At 24.6% G+C, this 20,920-nt stretch overlaps 3 protein-coding genes and 1 long non-coding RNA gene across 6 annotated transcripts; 2 read left to right on the forward strand and 2 right to left on the reverse strand.

Moving 5' to 3' along the window:
• Positions 1-1,170: 1,170 nt before the first annotated feature.
• On the reverse strand, positions 1,171-9,562 carry LOC107998985 (lamin Dm0). 3 transcript variants are annotated; one of them, XM_017058590.3, is made up of 9 exons: positions 8,968-9,559; positions 5,188-5,500; positions 4,779-5,071; positions 4,504-4,698; positions 4,202-4,430; positions 3,883-4,104; positions 3,694-3,798; positions 3,086-3,141; positions 1,829-1,995 (listed from the first exon to the last, which is right to left on the reverse strand). In XM_017058590.3, exons 1-8 carry the CDS (start codon positions 9,363-9,365, stop codon positions 3,118-3,120), a joined length of 1,779 nt encoding a protein of 592 aa, XP_016914079.1. In that variant the 5' UTR covers positions 9,366-9,559; the 3' UTR covers positions 1,829-1,995; positions 3,086-3,117. The 3 variants fall into 3 exon arrangements, with proteins under 3 accessions (XP_016914078.1, XP_016914079.1, XP_061938830.1); XM_017058589.3 differs by lacking the exon at positions 3,086-3,141 and having other exon boundaries at positions 1,171-1,995; positions 8,968-9,560; XM_062082846.1 differs by lacking the exons at positions 1,829-1,995; positions 3,086-3,141 and adding an exon at positions 3,426-3,569 and having other exon boundaries at positions 8,968-9,562.
• Positions 9,563-10,533: 971 nt separating this feature from the next.
• Positions 10,534-15,350, forward strand: LOC107999007 (probable serine/threonine-protein kinase DDB_G0282963). The gene is made up of 8 exons (XM_017058635.2): positions 10,534-12,298; positions 12,368-12,458; positions 12,817-13,832; positions 13,917-14,127; positions 14,234-14,362; positions 14,431-14,722; positions 14,817-15,099; positions 15,173-15,350. Exons 1-8 carry the CDS (start codon positions 10,928-10,930, stop codon positions 15,233-15,235), a joined length of 3,456 nt encoding a protein of 1,151 aa, XP_016914124.2. The 5' UTR covers positions 10,534-10,927; the 3' UTR covers positions 15,236-15,350.
• LOC133667058 (uncharacterized) lies at positions 14,392-16,322 on the reverse strand. The gene is made up of 2 exons (XR_009832167.1): positions 16,180-16,322; positions 14,392-15,763 (listed from the first exon to the last, which is right to left on the reverse strand). It is a non-coding gene; the product is annotated as an uncharacterized LOC133667058 (long non-coding RNA).
• On the forward strand, positions 16,191-20,864 carry LOC107998992 (uncharacterized). The gene is made up of 5 exons (XM_017058607.2): positions 16,191-19,436; positions 19,518-19,728; positions 19,850-19,959; positions 20,031-20,405; positions 20,514-20,864. Exons 1-5 carry the CDS (start codon positions 18,300-18,302, stop codon positions 20,658-20,660), a joined length of 1,980 nt encoding a protein of 659 aa, XP_016914096.1. The 5' UTR covers positions 16,191-18,299; the 3' UTR covers positions 20,661-20,864.
• The last annotated feature ends 56 nt before the right edge of the window (positions 20,865-20,920 follow it).

Genomic DNA, 20,920 nt, shown 5'->3' on the forward strand with positions numbered 1-20,920 from the left:
AAATAGATATATATCTGTATAAAATTCTAGAAAATATAAATGTAAAATAAATAATTCACTTTATTGTCAATAATGAAAGAAATTTCAATGTTTTGCAAAGAAATAATATCATTAATTAAAAACAAATAATAAATTTATTACAGAATATAATGGATTATGAATATATTTTGCCATCGATAAAAATGTACGATAAGTTGCAAATAATTTCAAAGAGATGGTACTATTAGTTATATGCTAAAAATAAATATTTTTTTTATATATCTTATATAATATTTTTATATGTTACATATATATATATATATTTATTATTTATATTATTTAATATCAATATAATATTATAATATAAAATTAATTATCTTTATTAGTTATTATCAATACGAGATAGATATTGTATTAATTGCAACATTCGAGATATAATAAACTAATACATCTTATATGCAAATTTAAATAAAAAAAAATTTGATAAAATCTAAAAAAATTTATTTAAATACTTATTTAATTAAATATTAATTTTAAATTAAATATTAATTTAAACTAAATAAAAAATATTTAATTTTAAACATGATTTTATTTTACATAAAATTTAAGTTTATTTAATTTTATATAAAATTTTATAAAATTGTAATACATGAATTTATTAACATATTCTTCTATATACATAATTACATTCATTCAAGATTTTTGTAAATGATTCTATCAATAATATAATTTTACAAAATACATTTTATAAATTTTTAATTTTAATTCATCAGTAGCAAAATGGTAATCAACTTAAAGTACGAAATGGAAATAAGAAAATCAATAAAATATGAAGAAAACATAGCACATAAGTAGTAAACAACGATGATTAAATTATTCAATTAAAAACTAAAATATTTATAAGAACATAAAAGAAATCTATATTTTAGGGATACAATTTCCTATTTTGATATAGCAGTTATTGTCTATTGAAAGATAATGGTTTATATTTAATTATCAATTTGTAATCACTACATTTTTTACTTTATATTACTTATACATTTTTTATATATTTAAAAATATTTTTATTAAATTATGATATATGTTTATAAAAAATTATTTAAAGATGCATACACAGCAACAAAATATGCAAAAAAAATAGCTATACACTTATATTAAAATCATCTCAAGAAAACATAAAAAGATAATAAATATGGTTAATTATAGACTTTTATTATTAGTATAAATGATATAAAGTCGAATACAATTAACAAAATTACGTTCCGGATGACAGAGGTGATACTTTTTGTATTAAACATAGAATTTCATTTATTCCGATATCTCATTCATTAATAAAAAAAAACTTATAATATATATATATATATAGTACATATCAGAAAATATTTTCCTGTCAAATAAATGTTTTTGAACGTTATATATTGTGGGCACCACGCTCTTATTGCATCCGGTTTGTACTTAAAAATAAATATTATCTACTAAGAAAAAAAGATCTCTTTCTTTTATATTTAAAAAGGCACGATAACGACTAGGTAAAAATAAATGGTACGCCAAAAATAGTTCGATCTCGCTGACAAAATTACTCGTGCTTCTTATTCAATGAACTAGTAACTCTGATATAATGGACAAATAAGTTTTATATGAAGTGCAAATATATAAATGCAATAATCGTTTCAATAATCATGAAACGTTTCGTTAAATTTGATTTAAACATTATATTACAGAATATTTTCTCATATGTTGTACATATTTCTATAAATATAAAGTACTAATATGGTGTTGTGTATTCTGTTTTTAATCTCTTCTTTATTATTTTTTTAAGCAAAATATATCATTCAAGACATTATATGAATTCTTTATATTAATGAAAATCTTAGAGACTTGTCTTCTAAATAAGATCAAGTGCTTTTCTGTATCTTTTCAAGTATTTTTTTTAAAATGTGCTGTTAGAATTCTTAAGATTATTTTATAAACTTATTTTCACATAAGGCGACAAAATTCCTCTCCTTGAGGATCACCCTGAAACAAAGGAAAGAATTTTACTTATATAGAGAAAAAATCAAGATGACACTTCACATGAACCCAACTAGCATATGATATGATTACGTGACATTACAAATATTATTCGACAATTACTATTATTAGAATCTTAAGCTAGTATTAATGAATGTTAATCTTTTATTAAAAGATTTATGAAAGCAATGAATGTTGTGCGTTCATTTCTGCATACGTGTAAAAATATACACACATGCATGTTTTGAAAATGTACCCGCACATATATGATATTTATTCACGTTATTGATAATAGATGTGTACTACTACATAATAGATATATTTTTGTTCTGAAAATAAATTAATTTTTCGTTTTAAAAATAGAATATAATGAGTGATATATATTCTATTGACAAAATCATTTGATAAAAATATGTATTGTACATTTGATAAATATGTATTGTACAAAAATATGTATATAAATAATGTATAATAGAATTTGTTAGATATATTTTCATCAATTGATTTGACTTAATTGATTTTAAAATTTTTCTAGTTAAATTTTAATAATATTTATGCATGTTATGGATGTAATAAAAATTTTATAAATAAGTTCCCTAAATACAAATAAAAAATTATTTTTTTTATTTTTTTTTTTTTATATAAAACAATATTAACATTCATATATCTCAATCAATTTAGTAAATTAATATAATAGCAACAAAATAATAAGAATTATATGTTAATAAATTTTAATATTTGAACGTTTTAATCGATATGAATATAAATAAATAAAAATATCAATAATATTGTGTTAATAACAATACCAATAATAATAATATCAAATAATAATAATGTAAATTTATATAAATAATAAAAAGATATATCATTTAAATATGTATCTTAAAGACAATGTGGTTAACTAATGAGATGTTTATATTTTAACAAAGTATATTATATTATTTTTAACACTTATGAAATTTTAGTTAAGCGTGAGCATGAAAATAATGTGCTGTGAAGAAGAAAAAACAAAGCAAATAATTCCTTTAATTTAAAGCGCGAATGACATTAATCATTGACGACTATTTTAACGTTCCATAAGTTGAAAGCAACTTACATAAATCGACCCAGAAGCGTTCGCTCGCCCACTTAATATGGGTAGAGATATCTTCTCTATGGAATAAGAAGATACGTTGATGATATATATCCCGATTTTGTTTTATATTTACAATATTATATCTAATATTATATCTAAATCGAATATTTAAAAAAAAATGTACATGTAAAGCAATAAATGTAAAACAAATCAAAATATTTTATAGCCACATTGTCTTCATTAATCAATCAATTACTGAAAAAAAACAAATAACTTCTCGAAATAAAAAAATTATCAATCAATTAGCTTTTATGTTTTCATGCCAAGTATGGATATTTATAAAGTAAAAATTAATAAATAATTTTTATAAATCATTTTTATGATAATTTTCACTTATATTGTTCTTATTACAACTGTTACTGATAAAACATAAATATTTTAAAAAATAAGTGATACTAATACTTATTCCCAAAAACAAAAATAATTTTTTTAATATTTGTTTTAGCTGTGGATAAAAAAAAATAAACTTATAATTAAAATCAAGTATTATAATATTTAAATTTTATTAATATATCAATTTTCATTTCTAGTTTTATATTATATTTAAGTAGATAGATATTATAACATACCTGTTGATGATGTAATTCTTCAGAAGGTCGAAACCCCAAATTTTCCCTATGTCGAGATAGAGAAGTAGATAATTGTTGCCTTTTACATTCTGAACTGGCCATTTCCTATTTTAATATTAAAACATTAAAAATATTGTTCACATTTAATATAATTATAAATTAATATCAATAAAGTTTACAAATACTCACTTCGCCTTCATTATTAAGAAGTATAGTCGTCATAATATCTGCTGTAAACCATTTTTGACCTTTCATGACAATATTTGATGGTGGTTCATGTGAAGCACCAATATCAGCTGACCATACCATTACAGTAGCTCCTGCTTCTAATTTTGCAGTTCGATGAAATTTAAATACTGTTTCAAGAGAACCAGCCTTACGAATAATTTGCCAACCACTAAGTCCCATTTCCTATAAAATGTAATATGAATAAATTATTATGCATATTTATACATTTTATACAATACTGAGTTTTTTATTATTTATTATTATTTACTCAATATTTTACCTTGTTGCCTTTGTTTGTTAGTTTTACAAATCGTCCTTGAGGATCAGCTTCTGTAATTTCTATATCTCCTCTAGATGTTCCAGATACACTATAATCAGTACTAGTACGTTCTTCACTTTCCTCTAATAAAGTACGTTTTCGTTTTCCACCTCTTAATGGAGTATGTCTTGAAGGTGTAGTTCTACCACTAGATGCTGTTGAACTTGATTGCACTGGATTAATATTTAATCTGTAATTAAATAAATTTTTGTAGGTATTAACATATTATAAAATAATAATAAGTAATATAAATTGTATTATACCTGGATTCTTCAGATTCTAAAAGTTTTCGATATGCTGCAATTTCCAAATCAAGACCAATTTTAATATCCATAAGATCTTGATATTCTTTTAATTGTTGAGCCATTTCATCACGAATACGCGCTAATTCTTCTTCTAGAGATGCTACACTTTCTGCGTGACGAGCTTTCTCATTTTCACGTAGATTTTCTAAATCTCTAAATTAAAATTTGTAATTTTAATATATTTCTTTTTAAATATGTCCAATCAAAATATAAATCCAACTAATTTAGATTACCTTATTCGTGCAGTGAGAGCATTATTTGCTGCTTCTAGTTCATTAATTTTTTGATTAAGTGTATCAATTCTTGTTCTTGTTTGTCTTAACTCTTCAACAGCTAAACTTGCTGCTCCACTATTACGTTGAGCATGAGCTGTCAAATTTTTAATCTTATTTTCATATAATAATTCAATTTCTTCTCTATTAGCTCGCATTTGTGCTTCATATTGATCTCGCAATTCTTGCAAAGATTGTTGCAATTTAGCTTCATATTTTTCAGCAAGACGACCATCTATCTCAGAAATTTCAATCTAGAATAAAATGTAAATAAATCGTAAAAAATAAAAATTTTAAAACAATCATAATATAATATTCTTAATAGTTTTTTTTATAAATTAATATCGATTAAATATTATCAAATACAAACCTGTCTTTTTGTACGTGATTCTGTTAGTTCTTGTTGATATATTTGATCTTTAAAACTAATATCTTCTTTTAAACTTTGAATATTATTTTCAAGAACAATACGTTGTAATGTTTCTTCTCCTAGATGTTTACGAGCATCTTCTAATAATGCTTTTAATTTTTCTACTTCCTGTTCTAATTCTCGTTCTCTTTCAGCTAATTTCTTACGCTCTGCTTGAGACTGATTAAATTGTGATTGCAGATCATTGTAACGTGTTTCATATAATAACAAGTTTCTCTCAGCTACTTGTAAATCCACTAATTTTTTATCTAATCTGAAAAAAGACATAAGAATATTTACAAAACATATTAGCTAAAAAATATATAAGATATATTATAATTTTATAATGTATTAATTATAATATAATTTATATAATGTCTTAATTAATTTTAATTATAGCCAGAAATTTAAAATTTAAAACTTTTATAAATTAACCTTATACGTTATTCTTTATTTATTTATCGAATTTAATATTTTTTCCTATTTAAAAAAATATGATCATATTTCATATGCTATCCGTAATATATTTTCATCAAAAAATTTTAATCGTTTGAAACATTTCGGCAGTTGAGAGCAAGAAGTGAAGTTTCATGTTTCTATTTCAGGCAACGACCCACATCGAGAATTTTATTTTCTACCGCGGTGTCTTGAAACATCTTAATATTTCGTTATCTTAAAATGTACAATATATCAACATGCAACTTATATATTTTATCATTCTATATATTCTATATGATCACTTTCAATATTCTACAATTACATATATTTATTAATTTTTAAATAAATATTTGAATTAATTTTTATTTATCTTTTTTAATTAATAAATATATATATATATATATATTACATATATGTTACAAATAACTGTAACAAATATAAGTAAGTAAACATAACTATAATAAATATTAAAAATGAATAAAATAAAATGATTTATAATATATATAAATAAAATTATTTCGAAAGAAATATTGAATTTATATTTTCATATAAGTATACGCATTTTACGATTTTATTTTTTTTTTACAAATGCATATCTTCTCTATAATTATTTAATAATCAATATAAGCAATACATTTTATATATAATCTGTTTATATTGATAATTACAGTAATTTTATAAAATCTTTTTCATTTTTAAATTATTATGAGAAAAGTATGATAAAGCAAAAAAGAAAAAAATAAAAATTTAGAATAAGTTTTGTTTCAAATTTTATATTTTAAACTGATTATAACTTTTGATGAAATATAAAATCATAAAATAAAAAATTAAATAAACCTAGAGATCAAAATTATACATAATCTCCCAACAGCATTTAGGCAAACATAGCATGGATATGATACACGAATATATCTTCCTTAAAATACATATATGTAAATATAAAAAAACACTAAAACGAAATGTAAATATAAATATATATATATTAATTAAATATATATATATATATATATATATTGATATTATCTTCCATTTCTTACTTTATTTATTAAACGAAATAATATTTCCCGCTTTTTTCTGATTTTATTTGTATTTTTATCGATTGCTCAATGCTCGCTCGAAAGGAGGTCAATGTTTTCAGTCGAGGTTATACATGCGGTTGAAAATGACATCACCGCCGCATAGTAAACGTGACACAATCGTTCGTAGTAACGTCACGTTTCGAGTTAGGCACACCCAAATATTCGAAAACTTTGTAATGAATCTTATCAATGAAATCAATATTCTTATAAATTTGTTTTTATTATATAGTATAACATATTTTTGAAAAAATATTTGAAGATAATGATACAAAAATAATGAATTTAAAAAATTAATATTATTTTTTAAATAAATTTCATTGTATTTTGTAGATTTAATATTCGAACTCTTTTACAGAAAGTTAAAAAATTCATTGAATTTAAACAAATATGATAATATATATAAATATAGAATAAAATTCATAGTTTAATAATAAACAAGAATTATAAATGAATTTTTATTATATATTTATATATTATAATATTATCAATTGAATTATTTATCATTATAGTTGAGTTCTATTCTAATTCTATTCTAATTCTAATTCTAATTAAATTCTTATTGAACTTTTTTTCCATATGTTCTGTCTTCTATCAATTTTGTTGTATTTATTCATTTGTGTTTTTGTGAAGGTGGTATCGTGCTTGCTAATTGATATTTTATACGAAACCACCTTTTATAAAATTCATTTCTTGCTCTTAAAATTATATCTGTGTAGATTTATTTGAATCATTGTATTTTCAAACCAGAAATACCGGCTCTCTTAAGATATAGCCATTTAGATTTATTGTTATATTTGCTAATTAATATTAAATTATTGATAAACTATGAAATATTTCTAATTGTGAATAAATCACTAGTCCATTTCTATATTAAATTAATGTATTTTTAAATATGTATATTAATATAAAAATTTTTGTCATATTTAATATTCAAATATTTAAGTTATAAAAAATGTAATGTTTTTTATTATTATATATTTATATTTTTTAAAGAAAATTAATATTGACATTATGCAATTACATATATTTATAATTTTGCATTTCTTTAAAAAGTTAATATGTATTAATAATAAAATTAGTTTTATTTTATAAGCGTATTTAAATATAATATATTTCATCATACAAAAAAAATTAATTAAACAATTTGTATCAATGAATTTTTGCAATTGATCATACATATATAAAATATTTACATTTCATTACATAGTTTATATTCATTCAATATACACGCGACAGCAATTTTAAAATGTAAATGCAATGAATCATAATTAAAGAAGCAAAAAAATACTAATACATACATAAAAAAGGTGTACAACAAACTATGTATAAACAATTATACGAAAATAATTTTTATAAATTCCAAAAATAAATGTATTGTAGCTTATAAACATATTATTAATATTAATTAATTAAATATATCAAATACATTGATTATAACAACTTGTAAATCTCGCAATAATTTTAACCTCGCTCCTTCGAAATTGCACCGATTCATATATCTTTAAGACGCATTATTATCAGTGATGTAAATTCCCAAGATTCGTCAAGTAAAATATATATTGTAATTAAATATTGCAATAAAATATGAATTGTTTATTTTACTTATATATTTATTTTATATATAAAACATAAACTGAAAATATTAATATAATTATTTTTCCTTTTTAAATTATAGTAATACTGATGAAATTTTCACAAAAAAATAATGAATATTTAATGAATGTTATATAATAAAAATTATAGAAATAATTTATAAAATAAAAATAAATATATTTTTCAAATAATAAATATATTTTTTATTTCAAATTAATATATAAAAATATATAAAAAGCAATAAAAAGTAAAATAAATTTTGTAACGTAAATGTTATTATAACCCTTTCATATCCTGTATTTATTAATGTTTATATTTTTTTTCTGTCTATGCATTCAAAAAACAATATATATTTTATAAATATTTGCTGTTAGTGTAGTGACGGAACAACTTATTTTATGAATTTCATATTACCAATTCTGTGAGCGTTTGTTATAAACATTGCAACGAAATATATAGAATTATTTGGGATTTCGATATATTCATAGTATTTTTAAATTTGAAAATATACTTTTGAAATCTCGTTCGAGTTTTATCAATTCAAAATTCTGAATTTCATGATTTTAGAAACTGCTGCACAATATTATTTATTATTTTATCATATTTAAAAAAAAAATTAAAACAGACTTACTTGGATTTAAGTTCCTCATTGTTATCCCATAATCGTTTAGTATCTATCTCAAGTTTTGCTCGTTCTTTTGCAGTGTCATCCAATAATTTTCTTGCGTCGGATAATTCATGTTCGTACATAGACTTGATGTTGGATACTTCGCGGGTGATAGTCTCCTGGGTTGTCTGTACCTCCCGCGTAAGTCTGGAATTCTCGGATTCCAAATGCCGTACTTTGTCAATATAGCAAGCCAATCGGTCATTGAGATTTTGTAAATCTTGTTTTTCTTGGAGACGTGAATAACGAGTTGGACTCAAAGGACTTCCTGGTCGTTGTCCAATCGGTGTTGACGTGAATTGTGGCGACTGCACGTTGCTACTCGACGTCGCCGTGGTCTTCTTACTTGCTTTCGTTGACATTTTTCACAATAATTGATTCTCTTATTGCACTATCACTTAATCTTGCACTATCGAATCATCAATTTAGTGCACAGTAACACCGTGCTTGTAAAAGATGCCTTTAACGAATAAAAAAACTACCGAAGTCCAAATGCTCTTGCCTTAGTCAACGGAAGAACTGTTTAATGATGACGCCAACATTAACGAAGCAATCTTCTTATGTGCATCTTTATATTGCGTTAGTAAACGCAATGAAGTAATATGATTGGTTATATCCAACTATATACAATGTTTGTTAGCCAATCATATATCATTTCCTTCTAAATGTGCACCAATAAGAAAAGATTTATCTACTAGTGAAATGCGATAAGCTTGAAAACAATTTTTACTAGAAAATCTATATAAAAAAACAAAAACTTTAATTTTATTCATGAATTTAATACAAAATTATCTAAATTTAATTTTTTTCAATTATGTTATATCTTTTTATAAATATAAATTTTTATATAATTTATGAAATATATTTAATATATTTAATATATTTAATAATATTTAATAACAATGAGATCAAATATTTTAATAATAATTTTGAAAATAAAAATAAATATAATCAATCCTTTTTTTATACTTAAAAAATCAATTTAAAAGTCTTTCAAGATTCTTATATCTTAGATTAAAAAAATCATAATAAATTTTTTGTTATTTAATAATTTTTAAATTGTATATAGAAATAATATAATTGAAATGATTTTAAAAATAGTTATTTATTTCTTATTATTTAAATATCAGTTTAAAATTAGAATTTAAAAAAAAAAGAAATGTAATATATTTATTAAAATATTTTTACTTACTTTAATATAGCGGTAACAATTTCTTTCTTTCATGTATAAAAAATATATCATTCAATATAATATACCTAATAAAGATTAAAATTCTTTAGCTTTGGATAATAGATACCTTATTATAAAGTAAATGACTAGAATATTTGGAATAACAATGACGTGAGAATTAAACCAATATAATATTTAAACATTTATTTCTTATATGATTTTTGTAAGTTAAAAATTAAATACTAATAATATAATAATTTTTTAAATTATTAAAAATAATTATATATTTATTTATTATTATTTTTTAAAACTATATTTTGAAACACGTTGTAAATAAAATAAATTCCGTTTAACATTTAGTTTTCAAATATTTACTAGAGGGCAGTAAAGTAAAAATTTTTAAAATGTCTGTAATAACTGTAGATAGAAATTAGTATCTGATAATATTACGTGAATGTTATAAAAGAACAAACTCTTTTACAATTATATTTTCAAAGTGGCATTCGTATAATACAAATGATTTTTAAATATTAATAAGATTTTATAAATCTTAAAAATAATAATAAATCTTAAATCTTAAAAATTATGTATCTATTAAGAAACAAATTGTACATTGACAAGTTATGATAACGGTGTTTATAAATAATAAAAATGATATGAAATATTGATATGTTTTTAATAATATTTAATTACCGTGAAACTAACACTATTGAAAACAAAAATCCTAAATATTATAAATAAAAATACGTGAAAATGTGTGATCTTATAGATTTAAATAGCCCTGATATAAAGGGTTCATTAAGTTCAAAACTTGCATCACCTTTAATACCAGTTCCTACAGATATATGCAAGAATTTTAATACTCGAAAAAATGAACCAAATTCTCCAATAATAGGAAAACGTGATAGTTTAGAAAATAATCCTTTTGATATGGTATTACATAAAACTACAGAATATATTCAAAAAAAAGATGACCCTTTTGAAATGACTTTAGAAAAAGCAATGAAATTAAAATGCAAACAGAAGTCTTCATTAAGATCATCTTCTTTAGATTTACCAGATAATTCAATTGTTAAACAAAAAGTATATACACAAAAATTAAAAATGAATCAAACAGCAGATGAACTATCAATCAATAAATTAAATACAAATAATGTAATTACTAATAAAGTATCTAATGAAAATATAATTGTTAATGTAAGTAATGCTAATATGTTATGTAATAATTCAAAATCAGATGTACCTATTATTGAGATCCAAGATAATGATTTATCTATTTTAAATCAATCTGAAATGAATGATATATTATTTGAAACAGATAATAAATCAAATAAAAATCAAATAAAATCTATTTTACAAAATAAAATGTCATTACATATGCAGAAAGATAAAATAAGTATGGAACAAATTCCATTTTCTAATGTAACTTTAAAAGTTCCAAAATTTAGACGTTCTTTTTCACAAGGAGAAGCCGTATCTTCAAAAGAATCCCAATATTTACATCAAGTATCATTATTTGAATCTTTAGGAATTGATTCAGATAATAATATTAATGTATATTCTTCAAATTCACTTGATTTATTGAATGAAGGATTTTTAAAAAGTTATTCTAATGAAAGTTCTATTTCAAATTTATCAAATATTTCTTCTATACCTAAATTAAATTCTGTTTCTTCAACAATCAATTCATCAATAATGTTATCAAATGGAACTATGAATCGTACATTTTTAGAAAGCTGTTCATCTGAAAAATCACAAAATACAAAATTGAGTGAAAATATGGATTTGAATAAAGAAGTAAAATCTATATTTCCAATAGAAAAGGATTTAATAACATCAGTAGCAAATACATCAATAAAAACTTCAATATCTGATTTAACAGATCGATTTAATAAATTAAAAGCAAAAATATCAGAAACTCATATTGAAAGTTATATGAATAACAAAGATGAATTTACATATAATTCTTCTAATATAATGAAAGAATGTATAACTGTAATGGAAAAAAGTGAAAAATATGATATGAATAATAAATTAATAGATGTTGATGTATTTACACCAGACAATAATAAAGAGTACTGTAAAAATTCTATTTCAGATACATCATCAGATTCTGTTTTTTTTGTAAGTTTTTTATCTTATATATAAATAATTATATTGTATAATATTTTCTTATCCTTTTTTACTTTACAGGAAGAAAATAAAATTAACAAATCAATACGTCAAGAAGCAAAACTTCTTGCAAGAACTTTTGAAGAATTGGCTTTAAAAACGAGTTCAGGCTGTAAGTTTATATTGTATTTTATTTCAATTAATAATAAATACTAAGATTATTAAGATTGTTTTATTAAAAATCTTATTAACTAAATCTTATTAACTAATAATATAATAAATTATTGATTTGAATATAAAAATTTTATAAAAGTTTAATTATAAAATTATAAAAAATTAATAATCAAAAATTAGTATAATAATTATTAATAATTAATGAGATATTAAATGATATAAAATATAAAATAAGAAAATATAATAATTAAGTATATAAAAATTTTTTAATAAGTAACATTAATATTTAATTTACACAGTTTAAATCTATATTTGAAATAACAATTTTAAATGATAATTTGTATTTTACTATCTAGCAAGTATGGATGATTTCATTACGAACAATTCTTTATGGACATTAGAATTGTTACCAGCCTTTGATGATGAAACCTCTATTGAAAATTTGATCGAATTGCCAACATCTCCTGAAGGAACAGATACAAAATCAAAAAATATAGAAATTGCAGAAAATAAATGTAATGATTCAAATAAAAGTAAAAAAAATGAATTTAGCAATAATGTGAAAGTAAAAGATTTAGAAATGGAACTTGTTGAACCAATATTAATAGAAAAACGTTTTACTGCAGTAACACTTTTATTAGAACTTAAAAAATTAATTGAAACAGAAAATAATGTAGAAGCAAGTAAATTAGTAAAAAATTTGGAGAAAGCTTTAGGCATTAATTGTGAGAACAATACTGAATTATTGACTACTTACCTTAATGCAACTAATAATTTAGCAAAAAATCCAGAAAAATCAAGTAATAATTTGGATATGATAAAAAATGTAGCAGAACATAGTATGGAATACAGTCAAGAAAATAATTTGACTAATAATTCAATGGAAAATATTAAAGAATCAGAATTTTTTGAAAAAACAAGCTTTAATGCAAGTAAATGTATTGATAATCAAAAATACTTAAATAATGTAAATTATAAATCAAAATGTGAAACTCCAGAAACAAAAATATGTATTGAAAAGATAAAGAAAGAAAAAGATGAAAATGAAATTATTTCTCATAATAATGAAGATTCTTACAAACAAGAAAATAATTTAATAAATGAAAAAATGGTAATTGAACTTCTTGCAAATATAGGAAAATTATTATGTGAACAGACTGATGAACATCCAACTTTGAATGTACTTAAAAATTTAGGAAAAGTATTAAATTTTACTTCCAATAATTGTAATGTTGATAAGAATACAAAAAGTAACAATGCTTATATAGAAATTCAACAAACTCCAAAGAAATCAAAGTTAAAATTTGAAAATGAATCTCGATCGTTATATTCAAATTCTACTAACAGATTAAGTTTAAGTTTAGAATCAAAGGTATATATAAAATTAAAAATTTAAAAAAAAATTTGTAAAATTCTAATAAATTTTTTATAAAATAATTAATAATATTTGTTATAGAAAATATCAAATAAAAATTTTATTAGGAGAAGTATATCTGTGTCTCAAACACCGCCATTTAAAAATGAATCTAATTTATCAATGTTTAATAGTAAAAGTACATCTCAATTAAAAGAAATAACAAAACGATTTTCTAGTGATCCTAGTTTTATTAAACCAGAATCAAATAAAGAAATTATTACAAATAATGATAAAAATATATTACAGAAAGGTAATTATTTGTTTTTATGTTAAAATAATGTTAAGAATAATTGATTAATAATGATATACTAGTTATTTATAAATAATTAAGTTATTTATAAATAATTATTAATTAGATTTACAGAAAGAAAAATCTACAATAAGTACCGTTAGAAATAAATTTAAGAAAAAAATTAACACTAATATCACAAACAAAAAGGGTCCAATGAAAGCTATTCTTCCTATAGGAAATATGCAAAAAAGAGGTATAGTTAAATAAATTAAAAAAGAAATATAAAATTTATATTTTCTTTTTAATGTATTTTTTTTACAGAAACTATTAATAAAAAATTAACTTCATCTATTGGAACTACAACACCACCTCAGTCTCATAAAATAATTAGTAGTACTCCTAATTCCACAAACAATGAACTTTTAGCAAAAAAATCACGATCTGCGAAACCAGTTGCTTCGTCAACTCCAGATGCTCAAAATTCTAAAATACAAAAAGCACAATCACAAATAATTAATAGTCCTAAAAAACGTAATTTTTCCTGTGATATTTCACCTGTAACTACACGCATAAATATTAATAATTGCAATGGAATGAGTAATAATTTACAAAGGTAAATTTAACTTTATAATATCTAAAAATATTATAACAATATAATAACAATATATAATAAGGAAAATTTATTATAATTATAATTTATCTTCTAGAAATACTAAATTACCATCTCCAAAGAAAACAACACCTAAACGCCGAACAACAGAATCTAATATTCCAAAAATACAGACTCCACCTATAAACAAAAGTTTAAATTCTTCGTTTGAAATTAATCAATATGAACGTTTATATGAATCTCCAAAACGTTCAATATATAAACAATCAAATTCGCAAAAAAATTCACCAATTTCTTTTAAAAATAACGGAAATAATATACAACGAAGTCCATTAAGAGATAATAATAAAATTGTTCAGAAAGTAAAACCGATAAATTTGGTACATATAAAATTATATTTTAATAATAAATTATTTAAAAATAATAATTTAATCATAATTTATTTTTTAACAGATTTCGAAACTTCGACGCTATAGTAATTCAAATATAGTGGACAAGGAAAACAGTTACGTTTAATTTATAAAAAGTTCTGTTATAATTAATATTTGTGTTATTAAACGTTCGTAACATTTATTACAATATGTAAACTTTTTACATTTGTTTTACAATAAAATATTTGGAAAATAAATAATATGTAGTAATCATTTTCTTTTTCTTTTGTTCATTATTTTACAAAATAGTTGTTATTTTAATATAAAAAATTATAATCAATATTTTCTTAAATGAAAATATTGAGAACAAAATATTTTAATCATTAAATATTCATATTTTCATAATTAAAAATTGTAGACTTTTTTGTTTCTTAATTGCTTTGTAGCTTAATATTTTTATAAAGCATGATTTTACATATTTCAAAACTGGAAATTATTAATATCATATTATAGAAATAAGAATATTTAAATATGACACGTACAATGCATCTTAAGATTTGCTTATGATCTGTTGCGTCAGATCCGTCGATCTGAAAACAGGCTCAAAAGAGAGCTACTCGGCCGGGAACGAGGACAGCAGCGCTCGGGAATGGCCGATACGTCACGGTCGTTTCTAAAATCAAAGATGCAGTAACGTATCATATATAAATCATGAAAAAAATATTGTTAGAAAATAATTTTTATTTTAATTTCAACTTATAAAAATTATATCTTATTTTAAATACATATATATGAAATTATTGTTAAATTTGATAAACATATCCTATTATAATGAATACATAATAAAATGTGTTAAAAAAAATTAATAATTAAAAATAAAATTTTTTAATTTTTTATGCAAAAATTATTTATAATTTACGAAATAATGCATTCTACTAATTTATTTAAATAAAAAGTTGTTAAAATAATTGGCAGATAAATGGCGATAACTAATTGAAAAAGAAAAAAAGATATAAGAAGAAACGATGTCGGCAAAAGCGATGCGCAGAAGCCGGTTTCCATAGGGTACTAACAAAGATATTGCCGCACCTGCACAGACCCGTCCCCGCAAAAAGTGCGCTCCGCGTGTTCCGTACTCCAGCGGCGGTTCGTCCACACTCGCGTGTAGCCGCACCCGGCTTGACGCTCTTCAGTTTTGTAGAAATAACTTTTAGAAGCAGTTGCGAAGAAAGTTAATCGGTGATGCAAACAATTCTTTAAGAATTGTTAGAAGTGACAGTATCAGTGAGGTGAAGTGCGTCACAGTTTCTGTGAGTTCGATCTTTTTGGGCGTTCTGTACAAGCAGAGCCAGCGCGGCGCGCACGAGAGGCCGCCTCTAGAAAAAGAGCGCGTCTCACGCGTTGCGCTACATTGGAGTATGCGATGTTCGCGAAAATATCAGAAAAACGTTGGAAATGATAAAAGTGCATACATTAACTAAAAATAATTTGTAATTGTGTTTTTTACTGCTTTTGAAAGTGTGGATTTGTGAGGATTTTTGGGCGATCGAACCGGGAGTAAGAAAAGAGGCTGGCGCGCACCGAGACTACCTCGGGAAAAGACCGCGTCTTGCAGGTTCGTGGTGTGTTGCGGTAGCTATTGTGTGACACAATTGTTCAGGCTTATCGACATTCTTAGAATTATCGTATGTGTCATCGTATATAATAAAGATGATAGAACTACGAAATATTCTGCGAACAGTCTGTGCACAGTGTCAACGCATATGAAGGTATACGGGAATCGCAACCGGCAGCGATATATCCCGCGTGGTATGTATACGCACGTAACATACATCTAAGTACGATACGTATGTGTGGCATGCACATTCATAAGGACTATGGACTCGTGAAATCGTTGTCGTTAGTCGCGTGTATCGAAGTGGCCTGTCGCGAAGCGCGTTTACAGAGGGATCTAACACTGTGGAAAACTTAACGAGAGAGAGAGAGATCAGAAAGAGGAGAGGTATTCGTTGTTCGACGATTGGCGCGTGGCGAAGACATTCGATGGTCACTTGGCACGTATATAGTGTAATTATTTCCCAGTTATCCCATTTTGTCTTTGTGAAGAAAATTATTATTTATGGGTACATGGATCGGTGCATTTTCACGAGCGAAACAAAAGAGAAAGAACAAGCAGTTTCCAACCAATACGAAGACCGTTCTCTTTGTTCGGTATTGCGATACCTCGCTAACGATTTGTTCGAATTTTAAATCGTGATTCACGACGATTACCGGAAGGAAGTTACCTACGTGGATATCAGAATATCTTGACATCGTAAAAAGTGCGTATAAAGGGTGTGAAATGCGTCGCGCTGCAGTTCGATGTTCGATCCAGTAGCGGCGGACGACCTGACTTTGTTAGATTGCTTCTCGACGTGTACCTCTCGGCTTTAGTCCAACAATGGATCAGCGCAGCTACAATATACAATTCGAAATTCTTCTCCGGTAGCGGATAAAACGATAAAAAGTGATCATTCGCGTGCTCCATTCTGAGCTGCGTTTAATCGCTTTATTCAGTGATTAATGCTAAACATTTAGTAGACATTTCGCGCGTTCCGAATGCGCCATAGATTTTGTACATTATTGACTTTGTCGATCCGTGCAATCGATAATATTGCATCACGTTAATGAGTTTCTTCAGTTGTGTTATTTTTTTCATCTAAGCTAAGTTCGTAGAATTAAAAAGCTAGACAAACATATATATGAAATATTGATATGTGCTTTTATTATAACATATTACTTGACTTGTTTATATGCGTAAGAACAGTTCTGCGCTTGATATGAAGCGATATGGATTGTTTCTACTATAAGAATTATCGACATTTTATCTACTTATTCTTTTTAATAATAATCAAGAACTTTTAATATTTACGCAATGATAAGTTGAAATAAATATCACAAGATTTTCATTTATACATTACATTACAAAAATAAGGAAAAAAAAAATTACATGAAAATCAACTAAGTGATAAAATAGAAGCGAATGTACACGCGCAACATATAAAATTTTTGCCGGCCGTTATGACATCAAGCGTGAATGTATTCAGCACCGTAAAAACGTGCAGGAAACATTGTGAAAATAATTTATATCAGTTTGTTTGTAATTATCATATAAACGTAAGTTGTCAGATATTTTATTGCGCCATAGAAGGTTTTATTGCCGCATAATAATGCAGCAACACCGGGTGGAAACACAAATTCTCCATGAGGAGCAAATCCTGGAGGCAATAGATCAGTTACGTCGACGTAAAGCTCGACCCGATGCTGATCGTATCTGCAATTATTTACTACGGAAATTTTCCGTGGATGCACGAGATACCATTGCTGATCTTCATCGGTTGATCGAAGCGGAAAAAGTCATACAAGTTGATTATAAGGGTAACACTAGTTACCGAAATGCTTCAAAATGGTCACGATTACAACTTTATAAAAATCGACCGGAGGGTTTTGTCAAAGAAAAATTAAATTCTGGGATGGTAGCAGGTGCAGTAGCTGAACTTGTTGTTGAAGAACCAGATTATCTTGATCAAGGTGTACCAGCTTATAGGCTAATTGAACAGCTACTTGATGGTGTTTCAAATCCTACTTCTAGACGTATGGTAGAAGATTTTCTCGGAAAAGAAGTAGCCAGTGGTAATTTAACGCGTTTGTCTAATGGCAATTACTCGCTGGTGGCGACGTCTGACATGACAACCACCGCTGAGCCAACACATCGAGAATCTTTTACCCTCGAGAATGGAAACGCGCGACGTAAAGAATTACAAACTGTTTCCTCGACCACAGGTGGTCTTTATGATTTTGACGAAACAGAAAACTTGACAATTACGGACTCTAGGTCAAATACACCTAGATCTTCACATCAGGCAAGCCCCAAATCTGATCCTCAGATCAGAAAAGAAGAATGTTACGAGATAATCGTCGGAAGAAACGAAAATACCGAATCATCGGTAGAACACGATTCTATAAAAGAACAAGAATCACAGGAACCATCACAAACTTCTATCGAGGATGTGAAAGAAGAATTCAAAAATACAGATAATCAGACTCATAACCTTAAAAGGTCGTCAAAAGCTGAGCGTAAACAGCGCCTACTTGTTCGAACAGACGATCCTATGGACATAGAGATCAAATTTGAAGATTATCGAAAAGATAATAAAGAAGAAATAAATTCGCAAAAAGAAAAAAGAGAAGAGACCGGACATCTTAGTGAAGAACGAGAAGATGAAGATGCAGGAAGAAGTTCTACTAATCCTTCACCTACACCATCCAATACTAATGTTGGTGGTTTTCGTAGTGCTCGTAGAAAGGTGTGTGCTTTTTTTATGGTTTATTTATAATATTTAGATTAATTTGTATATATCTAAAAAAATAAAAAAACTATATTTCAGAGAGCAAAAAAAGTGTTTGATCCTTCTGATAATAATCTTGTGAAAAGAAAACGTGGAAGACAACCAGGTTCACAAAATAAATCTACTATATCTCAAGAATCACAAGATACTTCTAAAACAACTATTAAAGATGGACCTTGCAGGCAATGTAGCCTTTGTGCCAAAGAAAAACAAGAAAACTTAGTTGCTTGTCGTGATTGTACTGTACGAGGTATTTTTATATTTAAAAATACAATAAAATTTTTATTTTAATATATTAATATTAGATAATTATAAATTTTATTTTATTTTTTATTTTAATACATTAATATTATATAATCATTTATTTACAGCACATCCAAGTTGTATTTATAGTCCAGAAGAAATGATTCAAAAAGCAGGTAGTAATTGGCAATGTGAACGTTGTAAAAGTTGTACAATATGTTGTGAAACTTCAGATGCTGTAAGTGGAAAATATATAAAAAATATATTAGTTTATTCTTTTTCATATTGTAATTTAAATTAATTTTACAGGGACCACTTGCAACATGTTTTACTTGTGATGAAGCTTATCATTATTATTGCCATACACCACGTATAATAATTCCTAAATCAAATTCAAAATGGCAATGTAATGATTGTATTCAAAAGCAATATAAAACAAATATAAATCAGAATATTCATTTAGTCACTAACAGACCTGATACACCATCAAATCCTCCTGTTTTACCTCCAGTGTTAAGTCCTCAAGTTTCCCCTGCTAGAGGATCTTCTGATCAAATGGAAGATGATGGTCCAAGAGATGGAATTGATCCAAATATACCTGATGCTTCGGATTGGACATCTGAGCAAGTATATCAATATTTTGCAAGACTTTTTCCAAAAGAAGCAGAAGTATTCAGACAACAGGTATTTTTTTTTATTTCTGAAAATCGTACTTTCTAATATCTATTAAATATTCTATATATATATATATATATATATATATACATATATAATATTCTACGTATGTTTCAGGACATTGATGGTCATTCTTTATTATTAATGAAACGGTCTGATGTATTAAGTGGACTTGATTTACTTCTAGGTCCAGCATTAAAAATATATAGGCATGTATTAAAATTACAAGTGCGACGAGATGATCCAAAACTTTATTGGCTGTAAATGCTTTAGAAACTTAAGGTTAGAATTATTAATTATAACTGTACAGATTGATTTTTTTATATTTAAAAATTGAGTATTTTTTTGATTCGAGATAGTTTTTCATACTGTATATATTGTAGTTATCTTGAATTAAAAAAATAATTCTTTATTGTAAAAAAAATTTAAAAAATAACGTAAAAAATAATAAAAAGCTGAGAACCGTTATTTGTTTTTTCTACAAATATTTTTGAATTAAATAGTTCAAATAATTTACCATTAAT

Source organism: Apis cerana, linkage group LG12 (genome assembly GCF_029169275.1).
Source record: "Apis cerana isolate GH-2021 linkage group LG12, AcerK_1.0, whole genome shotgun sequence".
Classification (NCBI taxonomy): domain Eukaryota; kingdom Metazoa; phylum Arthropoda; class Insecta; order Hymenoptera; family Apidae; genus Apis; species Apis cerana.